Raw genomic sequence first — 27,973 nt, 5'->3', positions numbered from 1 at the left:
TGATCGTATATGGTCTGTCCTATCAGATGCTATCTGATAGGAATTCCTATCTATTCTACTCATCAAAAAACAGGTGGATGCTACATGTTACACAGCTCAGTGAAGGAAAGCTTTCTACTACATTGCAGTTCCAGTTGTACAGTTGTATTAATTAAGGGAGACATCTCTGGACAGGGAGGTATGTTGGCAAATTAAATGGCTGCAGCTTTAAGAAAAGATGTGGGAAGACAGCATCAGTATAAATTAATTGCTTTCTTTTTTTTTTTTTTTTCTTTCTTTTTTCTTTTTTTTTTTTTTTTTCATTTAGCCTCTCAGGAAAAGAACAATTCTTTCAGATTCAGAGATACTTGAAGAATATTATATGCGTAATTCACTTTTGTAATGTGGTGTTTTTTCAGTGAAAAGAACATCCACAGATTCAGTCACTCAAGTGATCCTTTTCAGTCCCTTGCTTTAATGGATCTATGGAAAAGTTATAACTAAAATTGGTTCCAGTTTATGAGTGGTGGCTTTGCAAACTTCAACTTTATGTAAGTCCAGGGATCAACTCTTGTGAGAAAAGCAACACAGCAGAATATGAAGCCTGTTATTTTTGGTAGGGTGTGCAGTGCTGAGCTCCATGTCTCTATTCTGATCTCTGAACATCTGCTGTAAGCCACGGCTTTCTCATAGCTCTCAAAAATGGTTTGTGCCAACCAACACAAAGCATCAAGCAAGTTGTCAGTTAAGTAACTGGCATTTTTTCCAGCTACATGCCATCAACTAGAAGCCACTGTGGTACAAAGGAGTTTTAATTTGGATGATGAGAGAAATTTCATCCCTCACTATGAGTTATTTCTGATCATTGAGTCAACCAGGCCTTGAACATCTAGTATATTCTCACCTTCTAGGCTAGACGTTTTTCATAAACTAACTGGCTTGTGCATTTGCCTCTGTTCAGAAATATCCCGGTATTCTGATAATGTGTTAACTATTTTCATTTGTATGAATCCAAACCTTGACTTTCAGGTTTGTTCTGCTGTGCACAGCCTCTGCATTATTTTTACCCATTATCCCTACTCCTTCCCCCGCCTTCCCTACTGGCACAGATGGAGAAATACTCAGTGGCTTTAGAATAAATCTGTGATGAACTGTGAAAATCCTTGATCCTTTCAGTGGCCTGGACCAGAAGTGTGTTTTCAAATTCCTTTGAGTTTTGGTTTCAGAGCCTCAGCTCTGAATTCTGCTGCTTGTCTGTTTCCTTACTGCAGTCTGTCAGGGCAGGCTCAAGTTACTCTTCTCTGTGCATTTTACCTGTTTGCTCTTCATCCTGACTGGTTGTAGTTCTACTGAGAGAGTTCACAGGTCTTCCAAAAAGCTGATGAAAATTCACTTGCTCTCTACAGCTAGCCTTATCCCAGATTAATCTGTCTCTTCGAAGTGCCATACCAGTCAGGACTTGCCTTGTTTTCTTTCTTTCCAATTGTTTGTAATGGTTACCAGGAGATTGATCCAATGCTCTTTGGCTGTGGGCTTAGAGCTGTGCTTACAGCATAGTCCTTTGACCTGCCTACAGCATTGTCTGTCCAGGGACGCAGCTTTAGCATCAAGAGCACCTTTGCTGCAAGAGCTCTGCTGTGCTGCTTTGCAGTGGTCAGGAGCTCTGAGCAAATGGGTAGGTTACGTTAATGGTCACTTATATTGTTTCATATACTTCTCATTAAGATGAAATTAAAAGTGAAAATCAAGCAGATTCACCAGAATGTTACTGGTATGATTGACCGAATTGTTTTCCTGGTCTTAAAAGAAGGCACAGATTTTGTAACCCAAAGTAGGATTTGAGACTCTGAATTTTAGCCTTCTAAAAGCGAAGTGACTAGGCTGAGCCATCTTTACTTTTTCTAGGGTTGACAGAGACAAAATGTCATCTCTAGTAGATGCTATATTGCACTTAAGTGGGACAGAACGAAACATGCTCTGATGTGTCAAGCTGTCGGGAGCCCAGATTGCTGGCTTAAATGCATTGAACTTCTCAGTGTCTGAAGTTATCTAAGATGGATCCCACCAGAAGAGTTTGCAGTCTAAATATGAACTAGCCTAAGGTGCAAACTGCACTTAGCACGCCAGATATGCTTCAAGAAAGTGTAGGCATCTATGTAGCATCGTCATCAAAAAATCTTCCTGGAAGAGGTTTAGAAAAGGATTTGGAAGAGCAAAGGCGGTTGTGTGATACATGAGAAGAGGAGAGCAGTTCTGGCACACTGTAACAGAGACGGAATTATTGCATCCACCCCTCCAGCTACCTCCACCCCCAAAATCTGAAAACTTCCTGATTTGTGTTCATCAATAATTAAGAGCCCATCAGCAATACTCAGAGGGAGCTTGCATTGCACTTCTGAGCAGCCAGATAGTAATGTACGGTGGAGAGATCCTCTCTTTCAAATCCCAGGGCTCCAGGCCATGCAATGCTAGTATTGCGTTTTCAATTAGCTTCTGAGTGAATGCTTGGCATATGCAGAAGTGAACTGGTGCACAATTAGCTTATTGTTCCTTTTAGCTTTGTGCTGAGAGGATCTGAAGGACTGGAGAAGAAAGGGGAGAGGGGAGTGGGGAAAAAATAGTCAAGCCAGCGGCATCTCTGTGCATGTGGAATAAGGGAGCTGCTCAGCTCACACAGATCCACTTGCTAAGTCGGGAATTACAGCTGTTACTGAGGAGCACACAGCGTGGCTTTAGGGAGGGCGCCGGGGAGAGCCGCAGAACAAGGCTCTGTTCTCAGGCGCTCCAGGCTCTGCTTTCGCCTGCCTCACCTCAGCATTGCGATGGAGCCCAACAGCCCCAAAAAGATCCAGTTTGCTGTGCCGCTGTTTCAGAGTCAAATAGATCCCGAAGCAGCTGAGCAGGTAAGCAGACAAGTTTCTCTCACGGTTTTGAGGGAAAGGGGTAGAATGGGTGCAAGATGTAGGGTGGTAACAGGTCATACTTATGGCCTAAATGCTTTTCCAACTTATATTAGCTTAACTACAGACCAAATGTTCTGGAAGTTACAGCACTGTTTGGATACATGCAAAAAGAGAGTTGGATATATCCTCCAGCCCTTTATCTTGGGTAGGTTTATTCAGTATGTGTTTTCTGTGCTTTTCCTGTAACTGGACCTTGTGCTCTAATGCATACGCTCCACTTGAATACACATTCTCAATAAACTTAAGAAGATTATTTTTATATAAAGCAAAACATGAAGTTTATAATAGGTACCTAATGAGACATATTGCACAGTCCAGTTAGAAGACAGCTTATTTACCATTCATTTTAACATGATAAAATGAGTTACATTTTGCACAATTTATCCTTTCAGTTATATCCTGTATTTTACATGATTAGTATAGTCTTATTTATATCATTGTTAAAATGTTTTACATATTTTAAAGATATGTACGTAAGTGTAGAAATATGTCTGGATGTAGAATTGTATGTATGAGATTAATATGTATACTATTTTAGGTTTTGACTCCCATACACATACACAGATATATGTAATATATATAAAACAATACAGCAGTCTATGGAGGAAATTTGTTTTTCTGTACACATGGTTATTATGTACAGCTATGCATAGATGTACATAAAGAAGAACAAACATAAGCTTAGGAGAAAATCTGGATAAATTGTAATTAGGTCACCCAGTATATTTCTCTCAGTGCAAGTACTTCTCGACATTTGCTTCTATTTTTGTAAGTCTAGTTTTAGATGATACCAGGGGAATAGCATAACCTTGACAGTTCTGTGTTAACGACAAAAGTATTGGCAACTTTAGGACAGGTATCTTGTTTCCTGAATATTCTGATGTGAGCCTTTGCCAGAAAGCAATGGCTTGTGAGTGACCACTGAATGAAGAAGTACTAGAAGGGTGCAGGAGAGAATTGCTGCAGGTCTTCATTTTGTCCATTGGTACTTCTGAACTATAAAATGTCCGTGCCTTATGAAAAGCCCTTCATTGAATTCAAGCAGGCTGTGTTCTGATATTTTTTTTTCTGAAATCTGTAAGAATCATACTATTTGGATTTCACTGGATTCCCATGGCTTTTGAAATGCTGTGCCACAAATTCTGCCTAGATTTTAAGGGTAATCATTTTGTTGTTGTTGTGAGTTTAATTCCAAGTGCTATTCATTTATGCTGTGGAGGTGTGATGAAATTAAATTAGTAAATACTGCTGTCAGATACATTTACTCTAATCTGGTATAACCCCATTAAACCTGATGATGTAATTTTCCATTTACACCTCTGAAAGCAAAATTTGAACCCAGCTCACTACAGAGCTCAGCAATTAAAAAAGAACAAATGCACTGACATTGAGCACTTGTGTCAGTGTGGTTTCTAGCTGAAATACCCAGTCTCTCTCTTGAATTCAATAGAATATTGATAGTCTGGAAGTTTTAGCGTAGCAACTTTCAATGCAAATATGTCCATTATAGAAGGGTAGTCCAATATCATGTAGTTCAATCAGTGTTAATGGAACAAAAAAAAAGCTTAGTCAAATAAACTTTGAATAAGAAGAATTGCATACGATTTCTATTCAGAATTACATATTGATAGGTAAATATCTAAGCTAGTGCTATTTGGAAACATTCTTTTTAAAGTCTTGACTATTATTTTCTTTAGTTAAAGAACAACACCACTTCTGGCCACAGTTTAGAAATATAAATTCATCAGAAAACACATATACAATGTCAGCTCTCAAGTGTGCTTCAAAAAAATCATATTCATAATTGCTTGTGAGAGCTATAACAGCAGTAGCTATTTGAATATATAAGTTCACAAACTACTGCAGTTATTTTCCTGAAACAAAGGTAAATACCAATTATTTTAAGATATAACCAAAACATATCAGCAATGAATGTCCAAAAACTTATACAAGAAGGATCTCCCCTGTGTTTTCCATATACAAGCATCAGTATGACCCTGATCATTGTCAGTCCAGAAGAACAGTCAGAAAGACAGCAATGTGCTGCTGTTCCTTTAAATATTTTCTTTTTTAACTTTGCCTGGTTTACAGTCAGGAGGACATCAGATGGCTTGTTTGTTTTGCTTTGAGTGTGGGGTGATTGGTGGGCCCTGATGACTCTCCTTGGTTTGTGCACGTTACAGATCAGGAAAAGAAGGCCTACGCCAGCATCACTCGTCATCATGAATGATCATGTGCCCCCGGGTAAGTGCCAGCATACTTTCTAAACTATTGAATTTGTGTATTTGGGATTGTCTGCAAAATGGTTAGTTAATGAACTACATGATTTTAAAAATCCAGCAGTAATTTCAAAGTACTAAATATTAAATAATGGACCATAGAACAGTTTGGAGTAAAAAACATGAATCCATGTAAATCTTGGCCTCCAGATGATGGCAATAATTTCAGTATTTTATACTTCCCTATGTTTTGTTGTATGTACAAGGAGAGTAAACATGATCCTTAAGACATAATATGAGTCCTTAAGACATAATTTGAGCCCTTAAGACAGAATTTGAAACACATTACCTACTTCACTTCACATCAAACTTTTATCTTATATAGCCCTCTGCAACATTATTTTCCTGCCTTATCTCTTCATTCTTTAAAATGCAGTTCAGGCTTTTTCTCACTGATATATCTTTTAGATCATTGCTGTATGTACTGGTAAAATTAAATGTAAAATTAAACCATCTTAGCTCTACTGGGATCTCCTCTTACTGCAGTGTGCTGATGCTCTCCCAATCTGATTAATGTCACCAGTAGCTGAAATTCCTGAGAAATGCGCTGAGAGAAGCATTTAAAGAACCCTGCTCTTGAGGTTGAGATCATTGCAGCATAGCTCAGATTAGGGATGTTCAAGCATGGCATATGGTTAAGGTTATATTATTTTGACACTGCAAGTGGCCCATGCATTTGCTGCAGGGCTAATGCTGATCCCAGTTTGGATAGTAGCATTCTGGCCCATGTTTCAGGCAGTTCAGCTCTCAGTAATGATGCATGAAAGATCTACCTCAGACCAACTTTCCTTAGGTTAATGGGATACAGTGCCTGTGTCGCTAGGACTTAATTTAAAGCAAACTCACCTTGACTGATAATCTCTTTTGCAATTCACTTTGTACAGTTTGTACTGTCATATTTCCTTTTATAAACAGATACTTGGTAGAGTACCAAATCAAAACCAAACAGAGAATAAGAACTCTTTTTAATTTACAGGAAATTTTAGTGTAAACAAAGTGGTGCATGTCTGTTATCTCCTTTCCTGCAATGTTCATAATAAATCTTTAAATAAATCATTTTTATTATCAGCTAGGATTGCTGCAAGTATCAGTAAACTTCCATGTAAACCCAAGAGCTAGTATTCGTCCATTTCACCTATGTTTATTCATGGATATGTTATCCCCTCTTATTAGGTACCGGAAAACCAGTATTGATGAAAGTTCTTTGGTTAGATTAAAATCTTGTCTTTTTATTTTTTTTTTAATTTTATACAGAGTAAGACAAAAATAACAAAATTATAAGCACCTTCATTTTCCTTTCCCCCTTCATGTCGTTTCTGCATGAGTATGTGCATATGTGTTTCCATATGGCATGCTTGATACGGGCAAGTGTTTTGAAAGGAGCGTGCACATGTAGCTACGTAAACCCACTGAATACAAGATCCACAAAGCCAAATTGGAAAGTCAGATTATAGATTTGCAATAGGAGTATGAATCGTATATAAATTCATTACGGGTGTGATCTTGCAAGGTGCCAGGCAACTTCTGAAATTATTGTATACCTTCAACTTTCAGAGAAGTCAGCAAGTCCTAGAGACTCTTGCCAACTTGCAGATTAAACTCCTACTGCTAGTTTGCTACTTGATTTTGAATAGAGCTCAATGATATAACAAATAATGATTCATCTCCAAACAATGGTTAAGTCTTTAATGCTCGTGTTTACAGTAAATAAAATAACAGTAGTAAGGGTGAAAACTTGACACTACCACAATTTTCATTAAAAGCATGATTTTCTAAATATATGAGAAAAATGAGCAACAGAGAATTGAAGTGATATTTTCAAAGATAACTATTAAATTAGAACTGGACTAAACTAGAATCCTGTCTCTTTATTTTTGCCCACTGAAGTACTTCAATTCCCTCATTAGTAACAGATAGTGAAGTATATGCTTTCAAGGGCATGAAATGCATGACCCAGTGCAATTCTAAATGTTCAGATGCCCACGCAAAGTTTACTCAAATTATCTAAACTTCTTTTATTTTGAAAATCAGAGAGAGGCATTTTCTAAGAATCAGACTTTTCTATAGCCTTCTGTTGCATCTGCTCTTGATTGCAGCATGAAAAAAGTAGCATTTTTGTGGCATTCTGGATATAGACCCATCTGGAAACCAGAAAGGAATAAAATGATTTTGGACATTTCAAAACTTTATAATAAATTACGTTTGAGTTGTGCCATACATAGATCTAAAACAGTCACTTTCCTCTAAGTCTTCTCATCCAGCCCTGATGTCTACAACAGATTTGAGAGGAATCTGTCTTCACGCATGTAGGTAAGGACCATTGTACTATAAAGTGAAGATGGAATGGCTACTAAGGATAAGTAATTTAAAACAGCATTTGGAGATGACAACTACTTCAAAACTTTAAGAGTCCCCTTGGCTTCCCTGCCCAAGGAGACAGTAAATGCCAGACCACACTAAATGATTTACAGGCAGGTGGTAGATGTGACTGCAGAAGCAAATATCAAGACCATAGTATCATTGATTGGTGCATTTGTTCCTGCTTACTCTGGTTGGCATCATATATAATTTCAAAGACAGCAAAAGAGAAATTTAAATAGTGACAGTATCAATAATGATTGCAGTGGACATCACGGGCTTCTGAAGCAACATAGTGATGAAAAAAAACTCAACTTTTTCTGTATGTGTTCTGTAAAGTGCTTTATTGTGGATTATGTCACATCTCAGCAGAGAAGTTAGCACTAGAAAAATTGAGACTCAAGTTATGAAGTGATTCACCTTAAGAGTAATTGTTGCCATCAATTGAGCTGTATTTTTTCTGAGAATCTGATATTTGATTTCATAATATCTAATTGGTTTTACTATTATTTGAAATTACAAGACCGTTTTACTATCTGTGAGAGCAGAGCCTAATTTTAGTGGGCAGAACTACAGAAACTTGCAGTGTCTCATCCTAAACAGCATGCCTGTATAGATTACCAAGGAAACCCAGTCATATCCTGCTATAGCAACAGTTGCACAATCCCGATCCTTTAAAAAAGGGATGTAAGCATGTGGTTAGATTTAAAGACACTTTTACCTGTCATGCTGCAGAAGAGCTTACTCCAAAAATTGCTAAAAGCTCTCCTGCTTCCTCTTTCTCTTGCAGTATCATTGAAGCCAACAGAAACTGAAAATTACATACCTGGAAAGCAACCTTTTCTTTAATGCCATAATACACTCACAATCTCCTGTCTCCTTACCAAGTATAGGAGAATATTTATGAAAATCAGTTCTTACTATCTGAAATACAGGTCTATCCATGCTTTAAACCAGCAGTGTCATACTGCAATGGCTCACATGAAAGCTGGTAGCAATGTAGAGTAATGACAGCTGAAGGAGGAAAACATCAGACCACAGCTCAGGTTTAATGCCATTAGTGCTCACTTTGATCAGAAAACAATGCCAACGTTCCTGTATGGACTGGCTTTGTCACAGAGCCAAGGCAACATCAAACAGTCTAGCTGGCAGGGTCTGCTCAGCTCATGTCAGAGTGTTCAGTCTTCTTGAAATACTAGAATATGGGTAAACATTAGAATAAATTCTGTGTTTCTGAACTTTCTATGTATTTGCTGTTTGCAACTCTCCTTTCTACTCAGTTGCATGTTTTGGCTTCCTTCCTTGTAATGTAAATGTTACTTAGTGTTTGGAAATAAGAAAAACATAGCAATGTGTTTTGATAATTCTTCAGAGCTGCCTTTTTGTATTTGGCAAATCTAATTTCAAGGTAGAAAAGGTAACTTGTAAGAAAGCTGTGCCCATATCCAGATAAGGAACTTGCTTGCAGTCTGTATTTGAGCATTAGCAATTTTTCTGTTGTGTTCACCGCTGACTTTTGGTTGTCTGGACAGGGAGTCATACCTCCCAGCTCAGTGCAGGATCTCCAGAGCTCTGGTGAGATGTCTCAAGGGCAGGGTCAGTATTTAGTACAGCTGCAAACAATGCAGATGGATGGGTAGTGGGAGTAAGAATGGCCCTTACACCTGCTACAGTCCCATGACAACCCAAAGCAGATTAGGTTGTTGTTTTATTTTTTGTGTGGTGTGTGTGTGTGGTTTTTTTAAATGCTGAATTGGTTCTAGACACTCCCAGGCTACCCCTGCACAATTAATCTTATTGCCATGTATAGTTGTGCTTTTCTGATGATGCAAACTATGCCAGAAGTATATCCTTGAGAGGGTAGATGTGTTAAGTTCTATCTGACATTGAAGTTTTACATTTAACAATCACATTTTTTCTTGCAAGGCAAAAGAGACTTGCTAGATAGGAGACAGCTGTCTGGTCAATTGTAAACCAGTCCTGCAGTCCTTTCTCGGGCAAAAAGCTCACTGAAACTTGAATCAACAGAGAATTCTTGGTCTCACAGTTCATGAAAACTGATATGTTTTTCAAAAGCATGAGATTCTGGTAGGACATGCTGCTTACTTTGGTTCAGAAAATAGAGAGTGTGTAAGCCAAATAACAGCTGTTTTCAATTGCAAATTTAGGCTTCTAATGTGGTTATAAAAAAAAAACCTGTCATTAACTTTTTTTTTTTTTTTGGTCTAAGAAATTGGCCTTTCTATATGCTAAATTTGAATATCATTTAAGTGTGCTGTCTGTTTTTATTATAGTCTAGGACTTCATGGAGGTATGGCAGTAAGCAATGAAAAAGATGTGTTTGTCCCTTGCCACAGGACTGGTACAGCTAGCTCTGTGTGCATTGCCACTAGCACAAAGATGTTGAGAGATGAGGCACTGCTGGTCCAGGCAGTGCAGTCCTTTGTGTTCGTCAAGGCTGTGCTGAGAAGGGCCAGATGACACGGTGAAACAATGGAATACATAAAACAAACACTGCATGAGCCCTAATAGGCAACAGAGGAATTCTTGAACTGGAAAGAAAATGTCTAGGCTTGAAAAAACCCTGCTATCTGCAGGCTGATATGTGACATCAGAACTTCAGTTGTTCAGTGACAAACTACATCCTTTTTTTTTTTTTTTTTTTCTTGCCTATTTACCCTATGCTAGGATGTTGTTTCATTTGGGTTAGTTTGAATTTAGTCTGCAGTTCAGGATCACAGAGTCCCTGGGACAAGCCACAGCATAAGTTCCTCACACATATGGTATGTGAGTGAAAACTCCACGGTCTGACCCACAAAAAACAAACAAAAAAAAAGTTCATGGACTGAAATTAATTAATGAATAAATAAGGACAGGAAACTGTGCTTGAGCTGTTTTTAATGCAGCCCAGAAGCAACAGCTCACACATTCCAAACAGAAGCCATGAAACATTTTTTAATTTAAAATAAAAATAAAAATTCCTTAGCATCTTTCAAAGGCAGACAGGATTTTATGTCATCATCATCACCAAAGGACCTGTCATGCTGCCTGCAGTAAGGTAAAGACACCACACTGGAGGACCAGGCTTTGATTTGGCTGGAATGAACTGTGCACTGCTCTGCTTGATCTAGAGGTTATCACAGAGACACCCGGATGCATTTTTGCTGGTTGGTTTTTTTTTTTTTTTTTTTTTTTTTTTTTGAGGTCATGAACATATTAGTTCACAAATATAAACATTCCCACAATTCATGCATTGTGTAAAACACATAGTCTGGATGAGTGTGAAATATGTACTGCTTCATACAGTGCCCAACCAAGCTGCTACATATCTTGAAGACGAAAAAGAGCCAATAGTTTCAGGTCTTGTATTGTTCTGAACTGGTACCTTCAGGTACCTGTCAGGCCATCCTAACTCGCCATCTTAACTGTCATGTGGTCGGTATTACGCCTTCACTCTTCCTTTGGCTGTTGTAGACACATAGCCTAATAAAAATACGTTGTGTCCGTAAGTGTTATTAAAGCAGCCTTCAGATTTCTTTAATTTGCACAGAAGAACCACTATGGTAAAGAAATACAATGACTACAAAGGATTATTGTGCCTCCTCTTTGGTACTATGTGGTCCTCAGCTCAGCTCAGGATGAGCCTTTGCTATTTGCAGCTGACAAACTAAATCCCCAGACTACACTGACAGCTACAGTCTACTTGGCTGAAATAAGTAAATTCACAGTCAAAACAAGACAAGTTCCTCACATTCAGTGATGTTTGTCTTCCCTCCATGAGAAGGGGAAGCATGAGCTGCAATCATGGTCTGAGAAAGTTCTGGGTTGTGGAAGGGACTGAGTATGACTGCTGTGTGGAAATGCAAGCCGGGCATTTACAACCAGAACTCAGATTTTGGACCTAGATGGGAGAAATGGTGCAGCTGAGAGGACATGACACTCATTCATAGTTTGGGCAAAATTACATTTATCCATTTCTCCCATTCCATCCTTTTATACTCCACAAGTGAATTTACTTCCTCTTCTACTTACCCATGCAGCTGAGCTCCTAATGTGTGCCATGACACTGCTTGTTGCTCCCGCTTCCTGCCCTCTGTTGGTTTTGTGTTTGATGGGTCAACATCCGTGGAGCTATCTGAAAGTACAGGAGGTATTTTTAGAACTGAACCTTGTACTCTTCATCTGTTTTCCTCATTCCTTATACAAAAGCACCATAGAAACAGCCTTCTTCCATCCCAGGAGATTATTTGCAAATCATTTTTAATATATATGGTTTTGTGCTACATATCTCCAGCTCCTTGATTATCCAGTGTCAGGACTGATAAGCTTTCAAACAGCTTACCTCTGTTTTCATCTTAATGCACACTAATGTGACAACGAGGTGTGCCATGGGGTAGAGAATAGCAGTGTGGAAAGCTACATAATGTTGTGAGAAAGCCAGTCTGACAGCTTCAAGCTTTATTACACTCATAAAGCTTAGCACTTTGCTAGAGGAACCCTAACAGATTTGCTCTGTGCCAAATACTTATACACTTCATACACTTTGTTTTGGTGAGAAATGTGAATACATGGTGAGCTTCCGATTAAAAAACAAACAAACAAAACAAAAAAAAAATCTAGGCATATGTAGCTACCTATAGCCAAAGTACCTAAACTATATTTAGTACAGCTATATGAGCAGACAATTACTGGGGCTTGTGACATTTAAATATTTATTTTTGATCAAAATAGGTCCAGTTTAGCCAGGAGCAAAACATTCTCTTTGCATTTTGAGTGATGGGTTATTTGTTTGTTTGTTTTAACAGCAGAAAAATCATAGACAATTTGAAATTAAGTCCATTTAAGCATAGTAAGACAAATTGGCTTAAATAAGAATACCAAATTATTATGTTTTAAAATTATGCTTAAATTATACTTCAATAATATAATAATTCTGATATATTTTTTTAAAACATAAGCTAATAAACAAAAATCCATTAATAAATGTTTCAGCCTTCCTGAGGAGAAAAAAAAAAAAAAAAAAAAAAAAACACAGGGTTTGTCTGACCTCTCCTATTTAGTACTTAATGCAGCACTCATTCACCATGGTGATGTGTGCAGAATAAATAGATAATGTGGACAGATGAGAGAGAATCCAGCTTTTAGCACTAACCTCATTATGTTCAGAATATTGGGGAGGGGTTGCACTTAAAGCATCAATCAAGATAGCCCCATTTATTGAGCTTCCAGGGAGGAAAAAACAATTAACTCTTTATGTGAAGTAATTCATGTTAAAGCCTCACTTCAACATACACCAACATTGGGCATTTAATGAATTTGGACTGAAAGCTAGCAGGAACTCTAAGCAAAAAGATGCTATCAGTCAGGGGAGTTTTCACCAACTGCACAAGGCTGGACTGCTGAAATTCAGAGAGTGTAAGGGGACTGTAGAGCTTGGCTTTGCTTTCCTTGTGTCTGAGCTGGCTGTGTCATGAGCTGTGGAAATATGATCAGCTGAACCAGCCTAATTCCTTTTTACAGTCATCTAAACAGTTCTAGGATAGAATTATACCCTATGTCTGTTGGAAGGAACTGTTTTCCTCTTCCACCCCTTAAAACCCTAATCGTGTGTCTGTATTTAAAATCATCACTTCTAATATTTTCCTTAAATAGCTTTACTGGGTGATCAAGAGAGTATGATAGCAGCAGAATGAAGTGCAGTTACACGCTCATTTCGTTCGTGTTTTCCTTGGGATACCTAGGACACAGGCATACCACAGAGAGTGAATGTCTTGGCATTTTTTTTATCTTGTGGAGCCAAACCACACTTACAGAAGTCCATTAGCCGTGCTAAGTACACAAATGTGCATTTTAAAGGCAGTATATTCCACTTGAGACCATATCCTTCATTCTGAGAACATAAGCAGAGAATAGTCACACACAGCAGTGCATGAGCTTAGTTGGGCCAGATGGAAACTTCTTATTGAAGTAAAGCAGCGAGCTCTACTGCATCCTGCAGTACTATTTATCCTGGTACACAGACATCCCACAGCCTAAACGTTTCAGCACTGAGTCTCTATTACTCAGAAAAGAGAAAGGCTTGTGGTGATAGCATTCCTTTCAAGTCTTTCTGAATTCTCTGCTGTAGCTGTTCTCAGACAGTGGTGTAAAGCAAAGATGTGGGTGAAGCTTTCCTGTTCTTTTTCTGACCACCACCAATTTGGAATTATATTGAAGAACTAAATGTGTTGGAGGGGGCTGGGGGAACCACGGGGAGGGGGAGAGAGAGAAAATAATATTTTTCATCAAAAGAACTGTGATCCAGGTGTTTTAATCTAGTTCAACATTAGTTTTTTTACTTTCTGTTTTTGAAATAAGGTAAGTAGACAGCAGAGCTGTAATTGTTTAGAAATGTGCTTTCAGGCTTCCTAAAATGCTGATGCTAGTGGATGACTTGGGCCTTAATGTGTATAGCATATCCTGTAGGAGGGTGTGGAACAATTCATTCCACATGAATCACAATGATGTGCTGCTGATTGTGACAGTGCAGATGAAGACGTATAACACAAAACACAGAATCCCCTCTGGCCCTGGTATTTAGTGAGGTTACTAGAAATTCTGAAAAACATCTTTGGAAATTACAGGCTAACTTAGTCTGCGTTAACAAATGATTGCCCTGTCATTTCCATCCTGTCTAGCCATGCTCATGGTGAGAATGAGATTATGGAATCTCATTATGTTGACTCTTTGAAAACTTCCAGATAAAAAAACAAAGAATTAATCCACAAAAGTGACATTTGCATCTTCTTTTTGTATAAGGGTCACAAAACCCAAGAAGCGCTATTGCTAATAGTTCACTTCACTTGTGCATAAACTGATACATGTACATGAGGGGTTTTATGCATGTGTAATCTAATCATAGGAAAGCAGAGAGTAGTTGGCAAGGACTAGCTTTAAAACATATTTTTACTGAAATCCTTGAGGTATTATTCAAAAAGGAAGGAAACTGCAAAGGCAGCAATAATAATCACTGGCTAAGGAAGAGTTTTATTTGGTATATGGTTTCTTCTCCCCTGGTAAATGTCACTTTCCAGACTGTACAATATACAACCATTCAGCTAAGATATTTTTTCTTGTTTTATGAGCTATAGCAAGCAAAGAAATGTTTGACCTTTTTTTTAGCTTTGGCTGTTGATGATGCCTTTTATTTTAGAACTTAGAATGTTCTTGTTGCTCACAGCAGAGAAAGGATCAACTCTCAGGGGTAGTTACTGCAACTACATCTCCAGTACATAGATTGCCACCAGTGGGTCAGTTCCAAGCCATTTTCCATTGCAATTGATTCCTCTATACAACGCTATTAGGGAATGCTTTAAACGTATATCAGGGGACCAGCTAGTATAGTATTTCTGGTCATCTTAGATTTTTCTTTATGATCTTTGCCTCAGTTGTATTTAGATTTCAACTTCACGATCTCATTTGAACACAGACTGAACATAAATCAAGCAATCATCTGGGAAGTAACATGCTACTGACACTATTCAGTATTACTGGTGAATTCCCAACTTGTTCTCTCAAGGTAGTTAGCTCTTTTTACTTGAAAATATTTAATGAACATGTTAAGTCTTTTCACAAACTAATATATTGTTAGGAGTGTTAGAGTCAATGGGCAAACTATCTGGGACGTTTTTGTGAATGTGCTTTGGTAATAGTTGGTAAAACATTAGCCATTATTTGCAAATATTTAACAGTTTGGCAGTATGTTTTGCTTGGACACATTCATTTCAGTGGGAAGTTTCTGCTCTTTGCTCCTGCTCCTCCAAGTATTTGCTGGCAGTCACTGAACAGCTCTGGCCCTCCTCAAGCCTCTTAGAAGCAATCTTTATCTTTACTTCCCCCCTTTTTACTGTATGCATTTCTTTTCTTTCACTGTCATGTTCCAGGCTAGTCTGTGCTGTGAGTGTGGAAACTGCCCTTAATCCATAAAACAAAGATGTAATCTTCGTTGACGTATGCTTTTGTGTCAGAATAGACCTGGTGTCAGTATAACCTTTAATTAGGTAAGTTCTCCTTCTACAAAGGCAGTCAAATTTTGAGACAAAGTGTCATGCTTTAGGTTGATTTTCCAGTCCTTGTCCCTTGACTTGTTCTATATCTCCGTGATACTCTATTTTTCCAAGGTCATCTTGTACTTCACTTTGACCCTCCAGCACCTCCTGGGGCACATAAAAATGCTGGCTGTCAGGTTCTCCTCCTACTGTAATGACATTCTTCCCCAGAGCCACCAGAGATCATGCCAGAAAATCAGCGTCACCCTAGTTTACATATATTTGCCTCACAAAGAATTTTTCTTATCTACATTTCAGTCCAGAAGAGAGTTGAATCAGAACAAAAGAATGTCCATAAAAGAGAGTTGTGTGCAAGTCAGCATGTATCTTTTAAGACACACTTTACACACATCTGAGACTTGAATTTACAATCAACATTCAGGCCAACAGGCCAAGGATTTCGAATTCCACATCACCAATCACAAGAGTTTGCTTCAGTTTGCCTCACTTTTATCTAGTTGCCTCACTTTTATCTAGTTGAATGAATTAACTTGGATCTCACAGATGGAGTGACTATTAATGTGACTGTCATTATTTATATGTGTATTATATATTTTTATATATTGTTATCTATATTATGCATATGTGTAACAATTCAGACTAAGAAGTCAGTCGACAGATGGCTGAAGTTCTTTCCTAGTTGACGTAATGCTAGAAATAGTTCACTAAATGACAGTCATTTGTCTGTGTTGTTGTTGCTTGCTTCGTTGGTTCCTTGGTTTTATTTTGTTGTTGTTGTTGTTATTTGGTAGGTTGTTTATTTGTTTGCCATACTCATGCAATATATCTTGGATAAAACCGTGGCTTTGAAGTCAATGGCAAAACTTCCTGTTGCTTATGGCCTAGTAAAGTCAGTAGCAAAATGATTTTCTGTTTTTTGCTTTTCTCATAAACTCTGGTTTGTTTTGCTGATGCAGACCTTAGATTTGCCACAGTATTTACACTGAGCAGCACTCAACTTGTTTTGAACTTCTGGGCTGGGATTGTTTTGTCTAGAGCAGTATTCACTTCCCCCAACCTTCCTGTAAACTAAACCAGGCGCTGAAGTACCTCTTGTTCCAGAGGGTCAAAGCATAATAGGCACTGCAGTGTGTGCACAGATGACAAGTTACAAAGACTTGGGATTAAACTTAACTTTGTTGTGCTGGAAATGGGAAAAAGTACTTTGCTTTTAATTAAATTGTATTATTCTGGAAAGAGTTAATTTACTGCGGCTTGGAAGCCAGGTATAGGCCAACCCTGACCGGGTACTTCTGGTCACAGTGACACCTCGTGGTCTTGCAGGAGATGTCTCCCAGCTGTAATGCCATGAATTACTAGCTGATAGCTGCAAATTTTACAGAAAGTTTATCTCAGAGAAACTCCCCCAAACCCTGTAAGATGTTTATAATCGGACCAAATACATATATATATATATTATCAGAGATACTGAAAGGAAAAAGACTTCCTTTCTTCTGATTCCACTCTTGTTCTTGTTCCACTCTTGCCCCTTGTTCTTTGAGAGCTATCTCTGTTGACTTCACCAAAGAGAAGTCTGTGGTAGATAGATACACTTCAGGATAGTGATACACTTAAGAAAGCAGCTCTAAGCCTAGCATTAATTTAAAGTCAAGTCAATTATTCAGTCAGTCATCAGTTATTCAAAGAGAAAATTATTTTAAATGTATTTCTCATTGCTTAATTTCTTTCTCTGTGAAGAACTGCCAAGTCTGTAACCATCCCCATACAACTGATGAGGGACTTCTTGTTGGGAAGGTCTGCCCCAGCATTCCTGCTCACCGACCCTCTCACAGAGCAGAAGAGGGCCTCACAGGTGCGGGGTTGCAGGACTTTTGCTATGAGAAGAAGAAATTTTAGCATGGAAGATTTTTTTCATGACAGGTTTTTCCACAAAGGCTGCTTTGTGTTCTAGTAAAATCATGACTGGGCTAGTAAGTAAAATAGTAAATGGAAGTAGTAAAACTAGCAAACAAACAAACAACAAACCACCACCACCAACAAAAACCACTCAAATATTACAAGGGGACTTTACCATTCTGTCAAATTAGTTCAGTTTGCCTTTAAAAAAGCTCCTGATTATGGTGCATATTTTGTCCATGGCCTTAAAAATTGTTAAAAGGGTCTAGTTGTGTAAAAAATGCTCACCAAAGTGCATAAGTGCTGCTCAGCTCACATCCTGCCTATGCAGAGCAGCAAAGCACAGCAGATGCAAATGTGCTCTTGCTTACATCCATCTGTGTGCATCACTCCTAGATGCATTACAAGAGGATCTCCACTAGCAAAATGGTGATAATTAGGAATGTGATGGTGTTTTGCCTAATGTATGTATTGAAGTATCAAAGAAGGCAGAAAGAACAACTCGGTCATTATTGATAAGAAATAAGTCATTATTAATAAGACAGGAGAAAATAAAGAACTTAAAATATCTTCCAATGTATATTTTGAGATTCTATATTGATTTATGGTAATTAGATATTTATTTATTAATGTATTTATTTAAGAGGTTTGGAATCTCTTAGGGAAAGAGAACAGAAAATTGAAAACATAAAGCTTAAGGGAAGGATGATTTTTTGATGCTTGTAATAACAATTCATGAGTGCTCTGTGGTAAGGCTGCAGACCTGATTCATCACTGCTATATTCTAGTTTAATGCCAGTGAAACTAGGCTGATTTACATAGCTGGGTGTGAAACTGGAATAACAAGCTCATGAAGCAGACACCACCATACAATTCCCTTTTGAGATTCATGTGATGTGAACAAATGCATTTAGATTCACATTTGTTGTTTGTAATGTCTCCAGTTTCTTCTAAACCAGACTACAGTATCAGAATGCATGTTTTAAAGAAATTTTGATCTATGTATATTATGATAGGGTTTTATTTCACATTCTTACAGCTGTGCAGCTGTAAGTGGGCCCTTGGGTACTACCTGTGTGGTGTGCAGTGATGCAGACACAGCTTGGACCAGATGCTGTTGTGTTGGTAGAAGTATGATCATTCTTTTCATTTAGAAGTTGTCTTTGAGCACCATCAGGAAGTATTTGCTATAACTAAGATGACAGCTGTCCACACTCAGTACTAGTAATGGCTACTTCAATACCAAAGGTGGGAAATAGCTTTGTGAATATAAATGTGTTAATTTACGTGGAAAGAAAAGATAAAATGTCCAAGCAAACTGATTCATCAGGCCTATGGCATTTTAGCTAACTCTGAAAGGCTGGTTACAGTCATTGCTCATTGGAAAAAAAACTTCTAGATGAACTAGAGCAACGTTGAGCCAGCTTAGTGGAGGAGATGGCATGACCAACTACACTTGGGCTGAAATAGCATGTAAATGCTGAGTTAGTAATAAACTTCTTGCAGAGCCATTTCCCACTGCTATAAGACTGTGGGGTCTGGATGTAAAGAAAGCCCAGGCGAATCCAGGCCTTTTGTTTAGGTGCGGGACATGAAACAGCCAGGTGGTGGAAGAGCACACAGGTCTGCTCTTCACAGACACTGGGGTCCTTTTCTGTCCAGCCAAGCACATCGCTATGCAGCACCCCATGTCCAGCTGCCTAGCCCTTCCTCACAGCTTCAAGATTGACTCTCCCCATGCTGCACTTCCAACAGAACAATCAATTCAACTTTCTGATGCTGTAAGCAAGACTGTATCAAAATAAATCCAGAGAAAGTCACTGTCCAGGAAGAGAATTCTGCAGAACAGGAGTCTCTTTTTTTAGGAAAGAAAACAGTAAAATCAGTACAATTTCCACACTATAGTTTCATCTGAAGTTTTTTTGTTGTTGCAACTTTTCACGTTTATTTTTTTATAACTGACTTTATTTTTTCCAAGTAGCAATTAAGGGCATGGTAATGCAAAGTACTGCAGCCCTGTGGGAGTTCCCTGTCCTACAAGGCGGTTGCCCATGAACAGAAGACCACGGCCACCTCCTTGTGCTGTCTCACATGCACATTTCTCTCTGACCCATTCCCTTTGGTTCCATCAGTTCAATCTTTCTCTGTCCTCTCAGCCAGGACAACCTTGCCACACTGTGCCAATACTTGGTGTGCAGAAGCCATCTACCGCACAATCACCTCAGCTAGGGTGGCAGGTAGGTCCTGTCACGGTAGCACGGGATCTCCCACAGGATACATGCCTTAACCGCAGGTGCCTTACACGTTAAGCATCCTAATGCTTGTGTTTCTAGCAAACTCCTCACTTTCCTGTTTTTATAATTATTTCCTATACAAATCTTGCTATTAGCATTCCCTAAAGAAGCAGGCAGTAATTTAAATGCCGATTAGTATGTGAAATGCAGCAGAACAGTAATGAATGTACTCTCCTGTCAGTGTTTGACTGAGGAGGGAGAAGACCCTCTAGCTACATTTACCACGGAGTGTAATACTGGAGTTTAATGAGGTGCTTTTGCAATGTGAAAATTTTCAGAAACATATACTCATGCCGAGAGGGCCTACCAAGATATTTTTTTTGTAATTAAATGTAATTACATCCATACTCATAGTCAAGTTCTCATTGATAGATACAGGCACATAGAAACCAACAAGCAAAAGTCAAACAATTAACTACACGAGGGGTTTTTTGTTGTTGTTGTTTTTGTTTTTTAATATTTGCCTTATTGTACTTTTTCCATTTCCTAGCTCCGTGGTTTGGTAAAAAGCTATGAAGTTCTAGCTAATCCAGCAATGTGTGGTTAGCATTCTGCCAAAAGCAAAGCATGAAATATTTTTGATCTTATTTTGTCTTCTGGAAGAAAGGAAATGTAGTTTTTATAGCAGAAAAAAAAAAAATAATATTACACCAGTCAATTTCTAAATCAGATTTCAGTGAGTTTATTTTACACATACAAATGCAAATACAAACTGTGGTCATCAAACACCAGTGAGGCAAGCTGGTAGATTAATAATAATTTTAAAAATCCTTATTTTATGATGGAGAAATTGAAATGTAAAATGACAGAAACCAAAATGTTTGGAAAATTTCAGGTTCACCTGCCAGTAAGTGGCAAGAGAATGAAGAATTATTTGAAAAATAATGCATTTCTTTTTCTGGTTCCTGAAATTGTTTGTGCCATTTGAATGCAAGTTTTTGAAACAGGTGATCTGCCTTGTTGCAAAACTAGCACAGAGCAGGGCTGGGGGCAGGCTTCTGCTGCCCACTGCCTGAACACCAACCCCCTGCACCTGGAGCCAACAGCCACCCTCCTTTTCATCTCAGGAGATGACTAAGTGGAGCCGGAGCCAGGAAAATGAGTTTCAATTTTCTGCCTACAAAACCGTATGTCATCATCAATCATATTCATAAGAAGTCAGCAGTTGGTTCATTTCTTTCACATTTTTCAAGAGAGAAAGCTTTGCTGACAGGCATGGTAGTGTTTCGCCATGGAGACACTTCACAAAAACTCACAAAATTGGCAGAATTGTTTCACAGCTGTAGCATCACCTGATTTCTGTCTCCATAGCTTGGTGTGTCCTGCACTGAAGTCTGCATGCAAAAGGCTGTGTCCATAGCTCTGCTCATTTACTTTGCTCTTTCCAGTGGTACCATTGACACAGTGCAGGGGCAGGACTGTAAGCAGGCTCCAGACTGATGTCATCATGTCCTTAAACTCTTTCTTGTCCCTTTCTTTCACTGAGATTGAGACCATTCTTTTTTAACTCTTTCTTTTACTTACATCTATTATAGGCATGTGACTCATGCATTATTTCCACTATCTGAGCAATTAAAGAATTATTGTAGTTATTATTTTAAGGGGAAATTTAGATACTCTGACACACACACACAAAAAAATAATAATAATAATTCCAAAACCCTACCAACCACCTACGATTTTATCTGAAACTCCATATCTTTGTTTTCCCAAGGAAAATTCCAAACTCTCTACACAACGCTTCCTCCAACAACCAGCCTTTTATTGAGTTTCTCTTGTGTAAAAGCCAGCCTCTCTGACCTGGTCTGTTCCTCCAGTTCCTGACTGAAACCCTGCAGAAAAGGCTTTTATTTATTCTTGCCAAGAGGAAAGAAAGAAGGGTACTTAACTGGATGAGATGAGCTGTTGCTGGATGACTCCACTTCAGAGTCCATGAGTGATATCAGAGGCCACATATTTTAAAACACATCACCTCTTGCCCTGCATGACTGCTGCAAGTGCATTAACATTACCCAGTGGGAGAAGAGGGGCAGATGAATTTTGATCTTGAAAGCGACCATCAGGTTTCCCTCGGCATGTCCTTGCTGTTTCCACAGCAATGGAGATTCATGAGAAGAGTTATGAGCTGCATTAGGCAGTTGTCATTCTGCCCATAGCCAGCTTCTGTATGCTATGATCCTGTCTGACCTCGGATAACACCACCTTACTTCTGACTTCATGTAAGGACACCCTTGGAGTAGCTCAGATTATTCTGCCAGCTTGGTTGGGTGGCTGTGCTAATAAATGTTCAAAAAAGCTAAGCTAACATGAGCATGTGGGAGACAAATCCCCACTTTCCAGTAACTTGGGTAAATACAAATCTGTTCTCAGTTCTTATATGATTTCTAACATACCACTTGAAAACAAAAACGTAAAAGCTGTCAAGAAATGACTTGAGTATTAGATTGTAGTTAGCTAATTAGGGCAGCTGAGAATAAGTCAAACTGGAAAAATGCCATATATTCAGATCTGGAGTACAACAGAGCAGTATTGTGTTCTGTGAGCAATGTTATGGTTTGTGAGAAGAAAATGGAGCATCATTAAACAGTCTCCCTGGCCCCAGAAAGAGAACCTGTAGGGAGAAGTTATCTAACCAAGAGCTTAATTTCATATAAGACACAAGTACACCTGATCAATTGAATTTTCCATGTGTAATTGCCTAGTTATAAACAAGAAAAGGAAATTACTTGTTCTGTATAAATATATGGTGTTTTTTTTGTGAGTAGAAGTGTGCACAATAGTCAATGGGAACTGAAGGATGCTGAGAAACAAGGGATTTCATTCTCCCTTGTGAATCAAGTCTGTTTAGTTTCAGATCATTTCCTCACCCCTCTCAAGAGGAATTTACGTTCAAAGAATTTAGTAAAATTCAGTTTCTAATTGTCAATGGATTTGACAGGGATGTAAGGGTGGGAAATATCATTTAATTTCTGTTATGTGGGTACGTCTCAGTCACAGCAGCTGACTAATCATGTTCTTTCTTACCTTGTACCATCCATTCCCACCACAAATGTTGTCGTTTCTGAGATTTCTTCTCATGCCAGAACTAACCTGATGTAGTGAGAGCATCTGTGTGCACCCGTGTGTCTCTGGTGGACGCTCTCTTATTAAGAATATGCTTTCACGACATTATTTAAACTGCTACATTAAACATTACTTAAACTGCTTTCAAAGCAATGTAATTTACACTGGGAAAATACTATTTCTATCCAAGGAAGAGTGTTCATACAAATATAATTGCAACCCTTCAGTTACACCAGTATAGCTCAAACTATTGCCCTGGACAGGGTGCTCTTGGTCGAGCTCCAGCGCACACTGCCCTCCTGCTCTGCTCTCTGTCATCTCTAAATTTCTCCCCTGGCTTCTGCTACAACCCCACTGCCCATGTCTCCCATCACTACCTTAGCTGCACGCATAGAAGAAGTGCTGCTCTCTTCTTGCTCTATCTTCCTTGCTTTATGTCTTTTCCCTCTCCTCTATGTGCAGAGTTTTTTTGTTGAAAATTTTTGTTTATTTTCTATTCCCTGCCTTGGTCTATGACATACAGTGATCTCAGCTTCTCTTGTTCCTATTCTTCATTGCCTCTCCTTAAAGATCTGTATTCTCCATTGACTTTTTTTTTTTTTTTTTAATCAAAATAAGCATGCAGAGTACCCTTTCTGTCTTTAAAATGAATGTTTACCAAAATGTACCATTGACCAAAACATACCTCCAAGCATCTCTGTCTTTCCTTTTATCTCTCAACTCATGTAAAACACTTCACACCTGCTGCTTCAAGTTTGTTTCATTTGGTCCTTCAGGTTCATTTCTGATATCTCTTTATTGGATTTGAAAGACTGTTTTTGTGTTTTTGTAAGTCATTCTTGAATTTCCACAGTTTAATGCTGTTTGTTGTCATTCCTTGCCCTGTGGATATAAATGATTTGTAGCTCCATACAGGACCAGTTCTTGTTCACAAAATTACCCTCATATAAAGGCTGCTGGATGAAAAGAAAGGCTGGAAACTTTCCAGTTCTGGTAGGTTTAATGTCACCCCACTAAGAGGAACACTAAAAGTGCAAGTGCAAAGGATTAGAGAAACGCAAATCCTTAGAAACAAGACCTGAAACCTGACAAAGCTGCTGACTGCAGCTTTCTTTCCTTGTGCAAGTCTCAGCCTGAGTTTACCAAAAATACTTTGAATTTGGACAAGCTTAGAGTTTCAAGAAGTAATGGGACATGACTTACTTTTCATTGTTCCTTGCCCTTAGTTACTGATTTATTCAATTTTCCACCTCTGAACTAAATCCAGGATTCTCAGCTAAAAAAAAAATCAAATGTTGAGTCATTGCAGTCTGTGTCTCTGTTATGCTATCAATATGAAGGATTACAAACACTTAAATAATCACCCATTTAGCCAGCCTATCTTCATGCTCCAAAGTGCTTTAAAAGGATACTAGGTACTGCAATCGTTATTTACAGGTAGGGAAGTCAAGGAAGAGATTAGTCATCTACCCAAGGTCATGCAAATGTCAATGGCAGGAACTGGCCTCCTGATTGTCTTGTCTAATTCCGTATCTTTGGGACCACACTGGAGTAATCAGCTCTGTTTTGAACCACATATTTTAACCTGGAGTGTAAGTCATTTGGATGTCTCTAATATAATGGCGAATCCATACTTTGAGTAAACCCACTAAGTCAATTAATATTTGCAAGATGCCTGGACATAAGGGTAAAGAGCACAACAGGAAATGCAGACAGTCTGCCTGGACTGGCTCTCCTCTTCACACACAGCACACCACTGGCAGCCAATACATAGAGACTAAGCTGGATGAAGTGATGTTACACAGACCTAGTTCTTCCTTCAGATCTGCTACACCTCAGTAGGAATTGCACAGTGGTATCTGTACGTGGAAAAATTTGTAAGGCGTGGTGGCACAATTAGACAGTGATGTCTGTCTTTAAGAGACACTTAAATTTTAGAGCTCCAAATTATTGTGCATCAAAGATCCCATATGATCTTTGTCAAATATTTGGGAAATCATCCTCAGAAGACACATTTTTTGACCATTAACCATATCAAGATAACACTGGAAAAATAATTTAATTTGATGCACAAACTGATTTAGTGTTATGGTTAGGAAGATCCTTGGCTCCTCTGCTTCATGCAATTTCATTTAGTTTTTCAGCTAGGTTTTCAGAGGTGCTTTTTTCATTAGAAATCTCTAGCATTCACTGTTTCTTCCATGCCTATGCTCAAGAGCAAACTAAAGCAACAAAAGCAAGCAGTACCAGGAAATATTTCACAGCCATTTCCAACACTACACCAGTGGTTTTTTAAGATGAAACATTAGACTTAGTTATGCTTTGGTTTGCTGGTTTTGCATCTTACTGTTAAGTGCTCTTGAGTGTCATTGCTAGTGTATTAACAGCTGAATGGAGTTGGAGTTCTTGTTGAGGCTTACTGCAACCTACCAGGCCTTGGTAAGCCTGCTTTTCTGGAGAAATGGGAGAGTGCAGGGCCTGGGCAGAGCAGCCCTGGGTCCTCACGGCCACTCAAGCATGGAGCCCTGCTGCCAGCCCAGCCAAAGGGCTGGGTGCTGACCACACACCACTACTTGTCAGTTCACAGTCAAAACATGTGAGTGAAAGGCTTTAGACACAGTGCTCATGTCTAAACAGTAATCAGGGCATCTGGATTTCTGAGGTACACAAACAAGCTGTAAATCAAAAAGGAAATTTCTTATTTACAGTGGTGCTGCAGGGTGCAGGGCAGAGCTGCAATACTTTGCACAAAGAAAGTCTTTTGTACTAACTTTTCTCTTTTTCTATCTTTTCCTCCTCTAGAAAAAGATGAGAAGAGAACAAACATCTCACAGGCAGAAGTAAGTGAAATATTTTTTTTCTTACAATGTATTTACTGTTAAAATAGATCTCCTGTAAAAATCCCATTGTGGCCTACTGGTCTGTCCCAGCTGATGTCTTTCTTTGTGCTGTCACCCCACCTCCAGCAGCACAGCCAGTCCCCTAGAGCAGGGAACTGCCAAGGCACATTTCCTCTCTGCCCCTGTTCACTCAAAACAAAGCCGACCTGGTCCAAGGTGGCCCTGCCAACTCATCCCAGCCAGCATTGGCAGTAGGGTTGCAAAACCACTGCAAACTCCCCCCTTGCTGTAGCTTGCCAAGCCCATGGCAGGCACAGGATCGGTGTTGTCTGCAGGAAAGCCATCTCCTCCAGTCTCATTTTCTGATCTCCCCTTGCATAGTTCCTGCAGCTCCTTGACCACTTTCTCCTCCCCTGATTGCCCAGAGAAGCTGGCAAAGCTCTAAATAGCAGCAGGAGGTATTGATTGTTTTAGATTTGGACTCAAACACAGACTTACAGTGATTAACTGGGGTGAGGATCAACAACCTACCCCACAGTGTTTATAAATAGCTTGCTTTTTCAAAAGAAGACAATCTTTTATTTATAAATGTTATCACTCCATCCATTGTGATAAGGTAATATGATTGGCTGTATTCGTGTGGAAGTGTTTTTCTTAAGAGCTGTCTCAGATGTTCCTTGAAGAGAGAGATCTGATTAAAACTACCTGACGATATAACGAAGTACTCAGGGGAAAAGTAGGAGGCATTTTGATCAAATATTTGGGAAAAGACAGCATCATTACGAGCAAAAACACTATGAGAAATTGATGAGAGAAAATAAAGCTTGCTTAGGCACAGCTTTTTTTATATTTTTCTTGGGAATGTAATGTGGTGCTTATGTCTTCAAAAATTAGCCATGTGTGAAATATTATTTTGTTTTATTGTCATTTGTTTATAGAGATATTCCATATTACATAAACACCAATTTAACTGCCTTAATTCTGCAGAAGTTGCACTGCCTTAGCACTGGAATATATTTCAGTCAGTTTTTGTTAACTGTACATTGGTCTAATTACACTTCTGTTACTCCATATATAATTTTTAAAAATTACACTCTGTATTTAATTTTTTAAAATTATATATATTGCATGTAATTTTCCTGTTAGTTTAGAATAATTCATCTTTCATACATGGGTGTGATTTTGGGGTCAAAAAAGTTTAACTGTGACTAAAGATACCACTTAAAACAGGCCTAGCAAAAGGCAGAGTGGTTAATGCAATTATTTAGGGAGTAATATACTGTAAAAGTGCAGAGAGAAGCATCTTCCATTTACTTATGTAAAAATGTATGTATTAAGAATTTCAGTATTACTTTACTTATTCACAGAATCATTCTTTATAGTGTGTTTAGTTGGCATATTAATTAAAGTAAATCTTGCATTATTTTAATATATATATTATTTATTTACCTTATGAGAGTCAGCTACATAGACTGTTAAAAGCACAGGCTACCTTAATTTTATGCTTAACAATATTTTTTTACAATGAATTTTCAGTAATATTGGGTCTGTTTTGCCTGGGAATTATAAAAGTTGCCAGGAACTGGCATCAGGTTTATAGAGTATCATTTTCATAGAAACTTCTCAGAGTGATATATGCACCCTATAAACTTGAAGCAATGCAGAGCATTGCAGGATATTACAAATTGCCCATCACTGCTTGCATGTACTCAGGAGTTGTTTCAGTCCCACCCTACTGTGGCCGTAAGGGTGTACCACTTACACTGGCAAGCACCCAGAGTGATTTCAAATATGAAACAAGAATTTGCATTTGTTGCTACATTTTTCACATAACAAGAGGGAAAAGTTGCGTGGCAAGACTGAGTTGCCACGCATGGAAGGCTCTCTCCACCTCGGTCTCTCACCGTCTCTCTCTCTCTTTTGAATCGCCAGTCCCAGAGCGCCTCGCCAAAGCAAAGGAAGCAGAGCGTGTACACCCCGCCTGCCCTCAAAGGTACTGTCCAGGTACTGTCCCTGCACCCAGCAGCACACTCCCCCCATTACACGTGGCAGCTTTGTCCTCTCCTGCGTGCAGAGGACACCCGGGGATGAGCCGTGGCCCCGTGTGCCCATGAGTAGCACAGCGCACGCACTGAGAAGTTCAAACTTATCTCCCTTGAACACAGAATCAACACAGGGAGCATGAAGCCTTACTTGTCATGAGAAATCTCAGTAAATGTTTAGAGGGCTTATGAGCTTTTCAGGAATGAACAT

The 27,973-nt window shown here is 38.8% G+C and overlaps 1 protein-coding gene across 1 annotated transcript in view; it reads left to right on the top strand.

Moving 5' to 3' along the window:
* Positions 1-344: 344 nt before the first annotated feature.
* PPP1R1C (protein phosphatase 1 regulatory inhibitor subunit 1C) overlaps positions 345-27,973 on the top strand; it is a 47,982-nt gene continuing 20,353 nt past the window's right edge. Inside the window, 5 exon segments of the mRNA XM_084524844.1 lie at positions 345-2,725; positions 2,727-2,882; positions 5,126-5,186; positions 25,683-25,720; positions 27,653-27,713. Of these exon segments, the coding sequence (XP_084380970.1) occupies positions 2,624-2,725; positions 2,727-2,882; positions 5,126-5,186; positions 25,683-25,720; positions 27,653-27,713 (418 nt within the window). The 5' untranslated portion in view covers positions 345-2,623.

This window comes from Aythya ferina (assembly GCF_964211825.1).
Source record: "Aythya ferina genome assembly, chromosome: 6".
Taxonomy (NCBI): domain Eukaryota; kingdom Metazoa; phylum Chordata; class Aves; order Anseriformes; family Anatidae; genus Aythya; species Aythya ferina.
This window is presented reverse-complemented; position numbering and strand designations above follow the sequence as displayed.